Raw genomic sequence first — 15,848 nt, forward strand, 5'->3', positions numbered from 1 at the left:
CTTTATTCCAGAAATATGAGTACTCCTTTGTGGAGTCTGCCTGAAAAGAGAAGGATAACATGCTTAATACCTAGACCATAAGACAACAAAATTTAATAACTGTCCTTGAGTACAATTTCCAGATGTCCCCAAGGTGCCACGTTTTTCTGTTCATACAATTACACCATAAGTATAAACAGCCTGGGAATGGCCAGCCATCATACAGTTAAGGAAGGAATTGAGTTTTATGTGCCAGGTATAAATGTGTTTTGGTGCAAAATTTGTGCATCCACAGAACAAAAGCAACAGACCTTGTGAAGATGCTGGCAGAAGATGGTAAGAGAGTTTCATTATCCACATTAAACCGAGTCCATGTTCCAACATGGGCTGAAAAGCCATTAAGAGAGGAAGAAGCCATGTGTCAGAAAGCGACATAAAAGTTCAGAGGAAGCAAAGCATGGTGTGTTTATTTATATTGTACCATTCATACACAAAGCAATGCAAAGTGCTTTATAGAACATGAATGGGGAGACAGAAAGAAAATTACAAAGATTAAGCATTGCATAAGAAAAGCAGAAACAGAAAAACAAATATTAAAGCCATAAAAGAATCTAATGTTTTAAACGTCTCATTTGTTATTGATTCTTTGAACAAAAGCTGCTGAAACCAAAAAAATATATATTTTCAGTCCTGATTTAAAGGAATCAACAGCTTCTGTACGTTTTAGATTTTTGGGGAGTTTGTTCCAGAGCTGAGGTGCATAAAGATTAAATGCTGCTTCCCCATGTGTAGTTCTGGTCCTGGGAACACTATATAAGCAGGTATCTGGTCCATATCATTTATACTTGTCATACTCATGCTAGTTTTTCTGTGTCCTGTTTTAACAGGAAACCCTTTATTCTGGGATTTTTTTTTTTTAATGATTTAAACAGATTTAGTAACAGACTTAATGTGGTTTATAAAAAAAAAATCATCTAAGTCCAAAACACCAAGGTTTCTCACATGCTCTGTGGTATTTAACCTGAAAAAGTCGAGTTTTACACTAATCTCGATCCTAGCATTTTTGGTACTAAAACAATGATTTTGGTCTTTTCTTTCTCAACTGGAGAAAAATCTGGCCCATCCATTCATTTATGTTATGGACATCCACTCACTGAATGTACCGGACTGGGGTCATACACCTACACAGAGATATAAAGTTGTGCGTCATCAGCATACAGATGGTAGGTGTTGCTGCGGTCATCTATAATCTGAGCTAGTAGGATCATAGAGGTGTCAAACAAAAGTATTTAGAAAATGGCCCTTTAGCAGATTAGTTTGCAATATATTCACTGTATTGAAGTGTATGACATTACCATTATTATAGTTGGAGGAAAAACTGAAAAGCACACAGGCCCTAAGAACACCATCCCAGCTGTTAAGTACAGGGGTGGCAGAATCATAATTTGGTGCACTTCACTAAAATTTCAACAGAAATCATTTTGTTAATCCTAACCTAATTTAAAACAGGAAAGGTTTACTCTTATTTTATGCCAGAAAATGCGAAAAAAAAAGGCTTTATCTTTTTATATAGTGTGTGTAAATATCTGGTATCAACTGTACATTGACCTAATTTAAAAATAAATGCAATGAATGCTTTTTATTTTATGCAGCATTTTTATTTTTAAACAAAATAATTTGTTAAAAACCATTGCAAAAGACAAAAATTTGTTTTTGTTAGGCAATATTACAAGTATTACCAATAGTACAGCAATAATTAACTTTAGAGTGTCGTGTTGAAAGCTTAGATACGGGGAAAGTGGTTTGCACGTCTAGCTTCTTCCTGCTGTTCATGAACTCTCTGTGCCGAATGCTTGACAGTGCTTGCGCAAGTGGAGTTCTTTTAAAAAAATGACCCTTTTTGCATGACAAAGGCAGATCGCTTTAGGCTGCGCATGAGGGAAGAAAGCATGAAGGAGGGTTGAAGCTGGAAGGGGAAGGGGAAGGCAGATGGGGACTTGGGCAGATGCACAGGGAGCACTGTTTTTTTCCCTGAGAGAAGATTGTAGACACTGCAGGACATGGTTGACATTGACACCGAGGTACTGTATGAGGAGCCTGAGCTGGATTTATGTTCTACTGTTGCGTATAGTTGGCACCTTTTTCCAGAGTAACATGAAAGGATGGTGCTATCTTAGAGTATAGAAGAAACACTCATGTCTTGTTTTGTAATGCTATTACTAATGGTGGATTTTACATTGTGATGTTTTTGAAACAATTATTAACCAAAGTCTTGTGGATACAATGAAAATACTTTTTTCTAGGTGAACTGATTCATTTCTTCTGCCTAGAAATGACTGGAACCTTGCTTAGAGTACTCATACTCTTCTTGCTGGAGGTAAAAAATTTCACATTATACATTATATTGAGTAACAGAAGCTATATTTTTAGTTTGTTTTCACATTTTGGTAGGTTACAAAAGAATGATATAAAATACATTATAAATCATAAGTGTGAAAACTGTAGAACATTTTTCTTATGAATTATAGAAGTGAACTGGAACTTTTTCACTATAGGTGATATGTGAGGGTGAGCCAACGCGTGTTGGGCCAGAAACAATGCTGCACCCCCATGGTGAGGGAACAGTGGGTTAATTTATTCTTGCATTTTGCCTCTTTAAAACCTGGGAAATGTATGAAGTTATTAAAAAAAATTTCATCATTTTATCTATAATGTGCTCAATTTTGTGTCTAATTTCCCAGAGCAAGACAAGCTGGTCCATCAAACATCAAGATGGGTGCTGAAGCTGTTTAATGACTCGCTTCCCTTTTCCAGAGCTGAGAGTTTCTGCAGAGGTCAGTTCAGTTCTCTCATCACCCTGGAACAGTCAGAGGACAAGGAAGAAACTGTTGAGCTCCTTCGGCAGATTGGATTTCGCTCTCCAGTCTGGGTCAGAGATCACAACAGATCAGCCTCCAAGATGGTAGCTCTCTCCAGGCAATGTGTGTGGAATTAGGGATCTCCAAGCTTTAATTAAAATTTTCCCCAGACTAAAACTATTTTCTTCTCTCTTTGGATTTAGATTTAGAGTTCTCAGCTCTAAAATTCCCAAAGGAATCCCATGAAGGCTTTGCTCGTGTGACAGTGTCCTTTCCTGTCCTGTCATCTATCAGCGTGTGTGTTCGAGTTCAGTGGAACACAGACTGGAATGATGTATCCACAGTCTTCTCCTATGCTGCACCTGTTCTGACCAATGAGTTTCAGCTACGAGGCAGAGTTGACATGCAAGGTCATATCCACCTGGCACTTATAATCCATGGAAAGCACTTTCCATATAAGGCGTCTTTTGCAAATGATGGTGCATGGCATCACATCTGTGTCACATGGAGCCGGATCAGCAATCACTGGGCTATTTATGTGGATGGGGACAGGAAAGACATGGGCTCTGGAACAGACATGGACCGGGATATACATGGTGATGGTATTCTTATCCTTGGCCAAGACCAAGATTCGTTTGGGGGCAATTTCACAGAACCCTTTTTTGGAAACATCACTGACCTGAATATTTGGAACGTTGCTTTGGAAACCATACATGTCCGTGCCTTAAATTTATGTTTGGCCACGATACAGGAAAAGTTTTTTAGTTGGAACCTCAGCCTCATAAACAGCCATCATGTGGTCAAAGAGGTGCAGGCCTCTTTATTCTGTCCAGGTAAGATAACAATCTAACACCTAAAGCTATAAATTCACAAGAAATATGAGCTTTTTATTGTTCACGGTTTATCAACTACATTTTGTAGTTACAAATTTCACATTTTTTCCCCACAAATTTGGAAAAATTTTAATTCATACCAATACTCATTAACTGATGAAGATGAACTAGAATTGAGTTTGATTTAAAATAAAAATTGAAGTAGAACTTGTCTCTCATCACTCTGCTGCTTTTGAAATTAATGTACAGTAAGTCAATAGACCAAAGAGAGCTACATTTTCAATCTCTACCTAAAGTCAAGTCTAGAAATGTCATTTGCCAGTGTCTATAGACTGTATTTGCAACATTCTACGTGCAGTAACATTTGTAGACCTAATCAGAGGCAATGCAGAAAATCCTGATAAACATTATAAAGAGTTTTTATAAAAACTTTTGTTTACATCAGAGTTAAATTAAACTGGTGATACATATAATAAATAATGTCTTGACAGTAAACCTTACAGATATCCAGAAGGAACATTTACTTTAAGATATTGTTTTTCTTTAGATTTTGTTTTTGCAGCAGTAATGGCTGTTATTTTTTGTTATTTGAAAGTAGGCATATAGGAAGTGGGGTGAAGAAAGGAGAAAGACATGCAGCACAGGTTGCCGGGGCCGGGACTTTAACCAGGGACAGCTGCGTTGAGGACTAAAGCCCCCATATATGGGTCATTTGCTCTACCACTACACCAAGCGCTGCATACAGCGCTTAAGAAGAGATCGCTTTAATTAACATCGCTTTAATTGATGTTAATGATGTGTGGCGTATGGTTGGCTCCCTGGCCCTGGGAAACAAATTGTTTTTTATTGTGTTTTTATAGAAATTTTTAGAAACTCTCTACCATCAACCCTGGCTATAGCCTTTAAAATGCATTGATACAAAAACAAACCTTGTTTTCTAAATCAAATCCAAACAATAGTGGAAAATTTTATATATTACAGAGAAACAAAAATGTACTTTTTTGAATTCCTTTTGCAGCATATAAAATATTTGTACATACATATTTATTGTGTATGACATTAGTTCCAATGCTTTCAATTGATTTATTGAGGAAAGTTTCCTATTTACTTTCACAAGTTTAGCTTTAGCATTTGATGAAAGGATTTTCCAGGTGTGCACTGTAGACTGTAATCTATTGATCTTAAATTGGACAATATTCACCTCTAAAACCAGTGAATCAAAAAATCTAGTTACTCCTGATTAACAAGGCATGCAAATTATAACTTATATTTATAGAGAGAGAATATATATATATATATATATATATATATATATATATATTTAGATATATATATATAGATATAGATATAGATATAGAGATATACAGAGAACTACAAAGAAGCCTTAAGGAAAGCAGCAGCATCCAAATAGCATCAGCCAAATACCTCCAACAAGGTCTAAGGAGTCACCTTAATGGCAAGAACAAGTTCTGGGTAATCACCAGTTATGCCCTGTAAGCAATAAGATACCCTGCTGGGATAATAAGTTGACCAAAGGAGAAAATTCAGACCACAGACCTTAAAACATGAAAGCTGCTCACCATCTATGGTTAATTCCAACCCAAATTCAATATCCGCAGGTTATACACTAAGCACACAGAAGGAGGCAGAGTACTAGTGAGAATTATGCCTTGTTCACAATGCAAGATTTTGACATTTCTGGCTGATTTTTAAAACCTGAGAGACCCCACACGTGACAGTAACAAAATCGTAGATAAAACAGGTTTGGTGGTAAAGTGTGTGGTGTCCAGCTACACAGCAAGCACAACAGACCACACACGAAAGGATTTCACTCACGAACATTCAAATGTCAGGCTGTCGGAAATCTTGCAAACTCTTTCGAGATCAAACGTGAGTTCAGAGTAATTCCCTTCCGTCTGTCCCCTCACTTTCTGATTGGCTACACATCACATTCAATAGGCTGCGTGCTCATTTGTCCTCAAGGAACACCCCACCAGATAGAATATCAAACCAGGCATTAGAGCCAAGATGAAGCATCCAAGCTCCAAGAATACTTCAAGAAGATGGCCCCAAGGGAAGAAGCGCTTTGTAAATGTCTCAGGCAATTGACACTGGAAGTGAAAAAGCTGGATGTATCACCGTTAGATAGATTAGACTAAAATCCAATAGCTAGAGAGGCCCAGATCTCCCACACCAGGTAAGATCCCAGGCTATGCAAATCGGCCCCACAAATAATCCAGCATCTTGTGGCAGGGTGTCAGATACTGCCAGGAAAGAAATATATGGAATGCCATGACCAAGAAGCCAGCATAGTATACAGAAACATCTCTGTGGAATGCAAACTGGAGTAAGACTCACCTCCCAAAGTGGTGGAAAATAAGATCCTGTGGGATTTCTAAATACAAACTGACAAAATGGTAATGGGTCACCAACTGAGCATTGTGATCATTGATAAGGAGCACAGGACAGCCTTTGTGATTGATGTGGCCATCCCAAACGATGAAAACATAATAAAAAGAAACACTAGAAAGTGGAGAAATACCAGGGGTCCGGAAAGAGCTAGATAGAGCATGGCAGGTAAAGGTAATACTAGCACCTGTGGTCATTGGAGCACCCTGGACCGTGACCCCCACACTGGAAAAGTGGCACCAACAGATCCTTGAGAAATATCAGAGATCTCAGTTCAGAAGACCACTGCCCTAGGAACAGAAGAGATATTGCAAAGGAGACCTCCATCTCCCAGGACCCGAGCTTGGGATGAACAATGATATCTCTCTCTCTTTCTGTCTTTCTCTCTTCCTCTCATTCTCTCTCTGCAAATGAATGGTGGTTTGGATGGAGCTGAAAACTGCAGGGTAAGAGTGAATTAATCACTTTTCCCCTTGAGAACCATGGCATCGGACATGGAGGAGCCGATCTTCATCCCAGCCACTTCATATTCGGCTGCGAAACGGCCCAGTGCATGCTGTAGGTCTTGGCTAGAAGAGGCCAGCAGGACCACGTCATCGGCAAAAAGAAGAGACGAAATGCACTGGTCCCCAAACCAGACCCCCTCCAACCCTTGGCTGTGCCTAGAAATCCTGTTCCGCTTCTACAGAGTGGACCAGGAGTTTGGTCCGTTTGGTTTGATATATCTAGATCTATATATAGATCTATATATATAGATATATATAGATATCTATATTTATACATATGTATGCATACATGTATACATATCTATACTATACATATATATACATCTATACCATACATATATGTATGGTATAGATGTATGTATATGAAGGTAGATATGTTTCAAAACATCCAAGCTTGTATTTTGGATTTATGCAAATTGTGTATAAATTATGATGAACTTCTAGTTGCTTCTGTAAACATCACTAAAGGACACTAAAGTTTGTTTCCTCTTTTTAATGAAACGTTTTTTTCTGGTTTTATGTTGTGTGTGTGTGTGTGTGTGTGTGTGCGTGTGTGCGTGCGTGTGTATGTGCGTGTGTATGTGTGTGTGTGTGTGTGTGTTTGTTTGTAACAATTGTAATGTATGAGCAGCTGTACACCAGCAGATGGAGCTACAGGGCTGCAGGACATTGCAGGGCTGGTCAGATCAGCTGCCTCCCTTGGGCTGGACAGACTGCTCCGATTTTCTGCCTTTCATCTGCAGGAGCAGCCCAGGTGAGCCTGTTTTCAGATTTTTTGCAGGGTAATCTATGATTACTGAATACTGAAACCAGAACCGTCCAGGTTAAAGAAATTTAAGACCTGGTATACTTTAGAATAAAGTAATGTATACGTAAATACTTTGTTGTTATTCTGGTTTCAAATGAGCAGAAAAAACAGACCTGGAATGGTTTATACAAGCTTTCTTAATTTCCACTACCTATATTGTTTACTTCTAATTATAGTATTTAGATGGGTAATTCAAGTAGGCCACAGTTAAGATGCCTACTTGATCAAACAGAATTTTAATGTGTTAAAGAAATTTCAATTTAGGTTGAAAAAGACAGATTGGACAATATCAAAGTTGTTTTTTTTTTTTTTTGGTTCCCCATAAACATGGTAGGGTGGATAAAAAAAAAACGAACATGAAGGGTGAATTAGTATTTCACTTGCCACCTGCCCAGTGTAATTACCTTGGCCAATGACTACTCTGATGTTAGAAGATAGACCAAAGTAAATTAGGAAATATATTTGTTAGTTAAAGAACAAGAAAACCTGTTTTTTATCATTTTTGTTAACATGTGAATTTGAATTCAGCACCCCTGAGCCAAAACTTCATAGAACCACCTGTTGCTGTAGTCACAGCTGTAAGTGTTTTGGGCTACGCCTACCATCTTTTGTATATGTGGAGACTTTAAAATAGGTCAACCTCAGTCAGACTGAATCGAGAGCATCTGTGAAGATCAAGTTTAAAGTCTTGCCAAAGATTCCTAGTTAGATTTAGGTCTGGACTTTGACTGGGCCATTCTGACATATGAATATCCTTTAACATAAACCATGCCATTATTGCTCTGGCTGCATGTTTAGAGACTCATGCTGGAAGGTAAACCTCTTCTCAGTCTCAAATCTTTCACAGCTTCTAACAGGTTTCTTCATGGGCCTGTATTGAGCTTCCTCCATCTTCACATTTACTCTGACCAACTTGTCTGTTTCTGCTGAAAAAAAAGGACCACAGCATGATACTGCAACCACCAAATATTTCACAGTGGAGATGGAGATCCCACCAGAGTACCTTCTACCACGTGTTTTTTTTTTTTGTGTTTCCTACTTGGTTTTTGGCTAACATTTCATAGGATATTATGTAGTTTTCTTTCACAATGCCAATCTCCCATAACCTACTAATTATTTCAAGTGCACAACCAATGATGCAATACTTTGACATCCAAATGTTTCACTTTAGATGTAGAGTTGTTTTTGGTCTTTGGCTCTGAATATTTTTCCTTAATCAGAGCCAAAGCCCCCTACAGAAACAGACTGGGTTTCCCTGACCCAGCCTGTCAGTGTAGGGTGCGACCACGTCTTTGTAGGTTTGCTGTTGTGCTATACACTTTCCATTTTCAGAGGTCTACATTAAACAGACCTTATTTGAGATGTTTAAAGCTTGATACATTGTTTTGTTACCCAACCCTATTTTATACCTGTCTGCCGTATTCCTTGTTCTTCAAGAGGCTGACGTTCGCTAATAAACCTCTGAGGCCTTCACAGAACAGCTAGATTTATTCTAAAATTGAATTACACACAGAGGTAGTCTGTTTACTAATTCCTCCCCAAGTAGTTCAAGTAGGGTTTATTTCGGGGAAGTGAAGTGAAGTGAGTGTTGTAACATGACAAATCATCAAAAATCAAAATATGGTTGCCAGGTGCTAAACATATTATTTACTACAACTAACTTTGTACACCCGGTGTATTCTTATAATAAATAATAAATAAAATAAAGTTGTTTTTTTTTATTTCTATTTACTTTGCATTTGTTAAACTTTTGCAACAGTTAAATAGTTTTTGTCTTTTTTTCAAGATTTTCTTCAATGAACCAGTTAGAAGTTTGATCACGCTCTTTCTATTTCTTTCTTTTAATTAGATGTATTTTATTCAATAGAACAAATAGGAATTTGTCCAATTAAATCATCAACAGTCCCTTTAAATATATATAAAATTGTATAAACAACATGCAAAACAATTCTAATTTTAACTGACTTTCATATTTTCTTTTATCATCTCTCAAGGTTGCTTCATAGCAACCCAAAATTGCTTTTTTCGTTTTTTAATTTGTGCATCAGTTAAAAAATTACCAAGTGTTGCATGTGTACCGTGGGATCTGGGTTCATACAGGAAAATTCTAAAATTTAGCAATTGGCTGCAAAAACTAAATAAATCAAAACCCCACTTTTAAGACAAGGTTCACACCATCAATGCTAACACATGTAACAACCCTTGGTCCACATACCAACATCTGAACTACTTAATCCAATATTTTTTCTTTATATCAGATTCACCACTTGTCTATGTTTAGCTCTTAAGAACGTTTGTTTTTTAAATCAAGTAATGTTGAAAGCACACACACATTTTATTCTAGTGTTTATAACATAAAAATGATCTGTTCTTCACCACGTTCTAAAATTAATTAAACATGACCTCAAGTGGATAAAAACACACCACAGATTCCAGTATGTCATTTTTTTTAAACAAAGATAAAACCAAATTGGAAAACTTTGTGAAAAACAAAGTGCATTTCCAAAACTTTGGATCAGCTCAAAATACATAAATACATCAAAAAACATAAAACCATAGAATTAAAATTAGGTTTTTGTTTTTTTTTACCTCAATTCTATAAATGATCCATCCTGGACAGGATTTTAGGTCATTATATAACCAACGCAGAGACATGCAAGACAAATAGGCACACCTGATCACACAATGCATGTCTTTTTGGACTATGCAAAAAATCTGTAGTAATTCTTGTAGTAAACTCCTGTCTACAGGTGATATCGTCATCGTCATCTTTTCCTTTTTTTGTCTACTCTTTAATAAACTGTAACGTGCTAATCTTTAACCAGCGATGGGAAGTATGTTATTTTTACCTGATAAAAGCAAGGACATTTAAATTACAAATCTTAAATTCAGCTGTGCTGTAGCTCTGAAGGATTTTATGCACTGCAAATGGATATTGACGCACTGAAAGCAGACCTTTCATAATACAGGAAAATAACTTTCTCTAATGTATTCTTAAGTATTTTATCTAAAGATTTGTTGTTGAATAATGAGTAATCTAAGCACAATAAAAGCAATTTTTGTTAATAACAAACACAGATGCACTGTTTTCTCTGTTGCAGAGCGGCACCACAGGATGGAGCAGATCAGTAAGTCTCAGAGCAGCCAGCCTTCTGCCTTCATGAATCAACTGATGAAGCTTTCCAACAAAAGCCAGGTAGATTACCCCTACATCCCTATACAGCAGCTGATCCTGAGCATGGCTTCCATCAGGCTTGCTGACAGCAGATAGCTGCATTTAACAGTTCCCGGTGTGCATCCAAACATTGTATCATTTAGATGTAAGCTAGGTTTGACAAAGAGTATGAGCCATTGCTTCTATTTTTAAAATCAAATTACTGAATCATCAACATTCTAAAAACTTTGAAATTCAATTAGAAATAATTCACTTTAAAAAAATGATCATGTCAGTCTGCTTCATGTAAAATAGCAGTTGGTGAGGTATTTTGCAAGCCAAAAAAAAAGGAAAAAGAAATTGTGATGTCGCCATAAATTTAAGTTGGCTGCTTTATTGGAATCTGAAACCTAAAAGTAATAAATTATCGAAACTGCAGCCAGCTTACATAAAGAAACATTTACACAGAAAGACAAAAACTAGTGTATCTCTTTAAAAAACATATTGGTATTTAGTCCAAGGAACAACACTATTTTAGCCAATATGTCATCTGTATAATATGTTGTCTGTTCATACCTAACTTTTGTCATAAAAAAGCAATCCTCTGCACCAGTGAGATTACAAAAATACCAGAATTATAAATAATATTTAAAAATGACATATACAAAAATGATGCAATTGTTTTTTGATTGACAAAAATAGCATTTTCTAAAATTTCTGCATTAATTTTAGTAACATAATTGTGACCACAACAAGAGAGATTTGTAAAAAAGATTATGATTTCACTGTTGGAAACACTAACATGTAGTCCAATAACTGCCTAATTACAGTGTGACCAACATGAACAGAATCTACAAGATTATGTAATGGCTGTGGCTGAGAGAGGGAACCATTAAACATAAGTTGAGCAGAACATGACTCAAAGTTCATGGCCATAGGTAAGGGTAGGAACGTAGACCAACCAGTAAATCGAGAGCTTCATTTTTTGGCTCAGCTCTTCACCACAACAGACAATGCCCACATTACTGCAGCAGCCGCACTGATTGTCTGTAGATCTCCCGCTCCATTCCTCCCTCAATCGTGAACCGTGAACAAGACCCCGAGATACCTCCTCCACTTGAGGCAGGAACTCCCCTCCAACCTGAAGAGGACAAGCCACCCTTTGCCCCTCGAGAACCATGGCCTTGGACTTGGAGGAGCTGATTGTCATCGCAGCTGCTTCACACTTGGCTGCGAACCGCCCCAGCATTGCTGTAGGTCTTGGCTAGAGGGGGCCGCAGGACCACGTCATCCACAAAAAGAAGAGACGAAATCCACTCGTCCCCAAACCAGACCCCCTCCGGCCCTTAGCTGGGCCTAGAAATCCTGTCCATGAAAGTTCTGAACAGGACCGGTGACAAAGGGCAGCCCTGCCGGAGTCCAACATGCACCGGGAACAGGTTCAACTTAGTGCCGGCAATGTGGACCAAACTCCTGTTCCGCTTGTATAGAGACCGGATGGCCCCTAATAAAGGGCCCCTGATTCCATACTCCTGGAGCACCCCCCACAGAGCACCATGAGGGACACAGTCGAATGCCTTCTCCAAGTCCACAAAACACATGTGGACTGGTTGGGCAAACTCCCATGAACCCTCGAGTAGCCTGTAGAGGGTATAGAGCTGGTCCAGTGTTCCACGGCCGGGACAAAAACAGGCTGGACTCTCCTCTCCAATACCCTGGTGTAGGCCTTACCAGGGAGGCTGAGGAGTGTGATCCCTTGTTGTTGGAATACACCCTCTGGTCACCCTTCTTATGAAAGGGACCGCCACCCCAGTCTGCCAGTCCAGAGGCACTGTCACCTACCGCCACGCAATGTTGAAGAGGCATGTCAACCATGACAGCTCTACAACATCCAGAGACTTAAGGTACTCAGGGCGAATCTCATCCACCCCCGAAGCCCTGCTACCACAAAGCTTTTTAACCACCTCCGTGACTTCAGCCTGGGTGATGAAAGAGTCTAACCCCGAGACCCCAGCCGCTGTTTCCACCACGGAATGCATGATGGCAGGATTGAGGAGATCCTCGAAGTACTCCTTTCACTGCCCGATAATGTCCCCAGTCGAGGTCAGCAGCCTCCCACCCCTACTGTGGGATTGGGCGGATTTGGCAACAGACAAAGGTGGAGACCTCGGCGGCCCGATCCCCCGGATGCTTAGGCTGGCTCTAGGGACGTGGAATGTCACCTCACTGGGGGGGGGGAGGAGCCTGAGCCTGAGCTTGTGCGGTAGGTCGAGAGACATCAACTAGAAATAGTCAAGGTCACCTCCACGCACACCGTGGGCTCTGGAACCCATCTTCTCAAGTGGGGCTGGACTCTCTTCCACTCTGGAGTGGCCCACGGGGAGAGGCGGTGGGCTGGGATGGGTTTGCTTGTTGCCCCCCAGCTCAGCCATCTCGTGTTGGGATTTACCCCAGTTGATGAGAGGGTCGCATCCCTGCGCCTTCAGATTGGGGACATGTGTCTGACTGTCGATTTGGCCTACCACCCGGGTGGTAATGCGGAGTACCCGGCCTTCTTGGCGTCCCTGTCAGGGTTGCTGGATAGTGCCAGTCCCGAGGACTCCATTATTCTGCTGGGGGACTTCAACGCCCACTTGGGAAATGACAGTGACACCTAGAGAGGCGTGATCAGGAGGAATGGCCTCCCCAATCTGAATCTGAGTGGTGTTTCGATATTGGGCTTCTGTGGTGTTCACGGATTGTCTGTAATGAACACCATGTTCAAGCATAAGGGTGTCCATCAGTGCACTTGGCACCAGGACACCCTAGACAGGAGGTCGAGGATCGACTTTGTTGTTGTGTCGTCAGACCTTCGGCCGCATGTTTTGGACACTCGGGTGAAAAGAGGGGCTGAGTTGGATCTGCTGGAAGAGGAGAAAGCTGGACAGATTTGGCAGACACAAGCACATAGTGAGAGTCTGCTGGGAACGTCTGCCAGAGTCCATGGCCAGGGATGTATTCAATTCCCACCTCCGGGAGAGCTTTGACCAGATTCCGGGGGATGTTGGAGACATACAGTCCAAGCGGACCATGTTCTCCGCATCTATTGTCGATGCTGCTGCCCGTAGCTGTGGCCGTAAGGTCTGCGGTGCCTGTCGCAGCGGCAATCCCAGAACCCGGTGGTGGACACCAGCAGTAAGGGATGTTGTCAAGCTGAAGAAGGAGTCCTATCAGCTGTAGTTGGCTTGTGGGACTCCTGAGGCGGCTGACGGGTACCGTGAGGCCGAGCATGCCACGGCCTCTGCTGTGGCAGAGTAGATTCTGACATTTTTTCGGGAATCCCAAGGGTCACGGGATTCCCATGGGATGGAAGACAGCATTAGTAAAGATCACGTGATTGGGATGGTGCGGGATAAAAAATTAATGGGAGCAGATGGGAGCGGGAGCTAACCCATAGGAGGGAAAACAAATTAGGATCAATTGTCTTTGCAAATGTAAAACTGAGACTTTGTTATAAACTTTAAGAAAAAAAAAATTGGATCAGCACCGCCATTGTGTAGTTTTTTTCCAAGAAGACTATACTATAATGCAAGTCAAACAAACTACACGACCCACAAGCCAACAGTGCTTCTGATCGACATTTTCCACCTGCGTTCAGAATGGAGGGAGCAAACGCATGTGAAGTGGATGTGGTAAAATTGGATTTGCAACATAAAGTCATAAGGTCTTATCTATTAAACTCATTGAGCTAACAGGAAAGTCGCAAATATTACCGAACTTCAGGAGAGTTGAATATAGCTGTGTTAACACGCAGTATGCTGCTTGTAAAACGTGTTTAGTCATAATCAAATACACCAGTGATTAAGGCACACTTGTAAGGAAAATTCTGGATTGAATCAGCCCAGCATCTCTTCATTCGTCAAACGAAAAGTACCATCACGTGTCAACAAAATTGCTCGCATGTGCACTAAAGATTTAAGAGCCTTTGCCACAGTAGAGGGGATAGGCTTCATCAAGGGAAAATATTAAATAAATACGTTGTGAAATAGAAAAAAATTGAATGTACCATTAAATGTGCAATTTATTTAATACATCATTAAATAATTACAGGTCCTTCTCAAAATATTAGCATATTGTGATAAAGTTCATTATTTTCCATAATGTCATGATGAAAATTTAACATTCATATATTTTAGATTCATTGCACACTAACTGAAATATTTCAGGTCTTTTATTGTCTTAATACGGATGATTTTGGCATACAGTTCATGAAAACCCAAAATTCCTATCTCACAAAATTAGCATATTTCATCCGACCAATAAAAGAAAAGTGTTTTTAATACAAAAAACGTCAACCTTCAAATAATCATGTACAGTTATGCACTCAATACTTGGTCGGGAATCATTTTGCAGAAATGACAGCTTCAAGGTGGCGTGGCATGGAGGCAATCAGCCTGTGGCACTGCTGAGGTCTTATGGAGGCCCAGGATGCTTCGATAGCGGCCTTTAGCTCATCCAGAGTGTTGGGTCTTGAGTCTCTCAACGTACTCTTCACAATATCCCACAGATTCTCTATGGGGTTCAGGTCAGGAGAGTTGGCAGGCCAATTGAGCACAGTGATACCATGGTCAGTAAACCATTTACCAGTGGTTTTGGCACTGTGAGCAGGTGCCAGGTCGTGCTGAAAAATGAAATCTTCATCTCCATAAAGCTTTTCAGCAGATGGAAGCATGAAGTGCTCCAAAATCTCCTGATAGCTAGCTGCATTGACCCTGCCCTTGATAAAACACAGTGGACCAACACCAGCAGCTGACACGGCACCCCAGACCATCACTGACTGTGGGTACTTGACACTGGACTTCTGGCATTTTGGCATTTCCTTCTCCGCAGTCTTCCTCCATACTCTGGCACCTTGATTTCCGAATGACATGCAGAATTTGCTTTCATCCGAAAAAAGTACTTTGGACCACTGAGCAACAGTCCAGTGCTGCTTCTCTGTAGCCCAGGTCTGGGGAATGCGGCACCTGTAGCCCATTTCCTGCACACGCCTGTGCACGGTGGCTCTGGATGTTTCTACTCCAGACTCAGTCCACTGCTTCCGCAGGTCCCCCAAGGTCTGGAATCGACCCTTCTCCACAATCTTCCTCAGGGTCCGGTCACCTCTTCTCGTTGTGCAGCGTTTTCTGCCACACTTTTTCCTTCCCACAGACTTCCCACTGAGGTGCCTTGATACAGCACTCTGGGAACAGCCTATTCGTTCAGAAATGTCTTTCTGTGTCTTACCCTCTTGCTTGCGGGTGTCAATAGTGGCCTTCTGGACAG

At 40.4% G+C, this 15,848-nt stretch overlaps 1 protein-coding gene across 4 annotated transcripts in view; it reads left to right on the top strand.

Moving 5' to 3' along the window:
- The first annotated feature begins 1,920 nt into the window (after nucleotides 1-1,920).
- Nucleotides 1,921-15,848, top strand: part of adgrd2 (adhesion G protein-coupled receptor D2) — a 106,126-nt gene continuing 92,198 nt past the window's right edge. For 3 of the 4 annotated variants that reach the window (XR_007040446.1, XM_047380152.1, XM_047380154.1), the window contains exons 1-7: nucleotides 1,964-2,060; nucleotides 2,310-2,356; nucleotides 2,535-2,592; nucleotides 2,721-2,960; nucleotides 3,041-3,670; nucleotides 7,217-7,339; nucleotides 10,495-10,589. Coding sequence is in view for 3 of the 4 variants with exons in the window: in XM_047380152.1 (XP_047236108.1) it covers nucleotides 2,312-2,356; nucleotides 2,535-2,592; nucleotides 2,721-2,960; nucleotides 3,041-3,670; nucleotides 7,217-7,339; nucleotides 10,495-10,589 (1,191 nt within the window). In the remaining variant the exon portion in view is untranslated. Of the gene's footprint in view, nucleotides 2,061-2,282; nucleotides 2,357-2,534; nucleotides 2,593-2,720; nucleotides 2,961-3,040; nucleotides 3,671-7,216; nucleotides 7,340-10,494; nucleotides 10,590-15,848 lie in introns of all 4 variants that reach the window. The other variant, XM_047380153.1, reaches the window with a different exon arrangement.

This window comes from Girardinichthys multiradiatus, chromosome 12, assembly GCF_021462225.1.
Source record: "Girardinichthys multiradiatus isolate DD_20200921_A chromosome 12, DD_fGirMul_XY1, whole genome shotgun sequence".
Lineage (NCBI taxonomy): Eukaryota > Metazoa > Chordata > Actinopteri > Cyprinodontiformes > Goodeidae > Girardinichthys > Girardinichthys multiradiatus.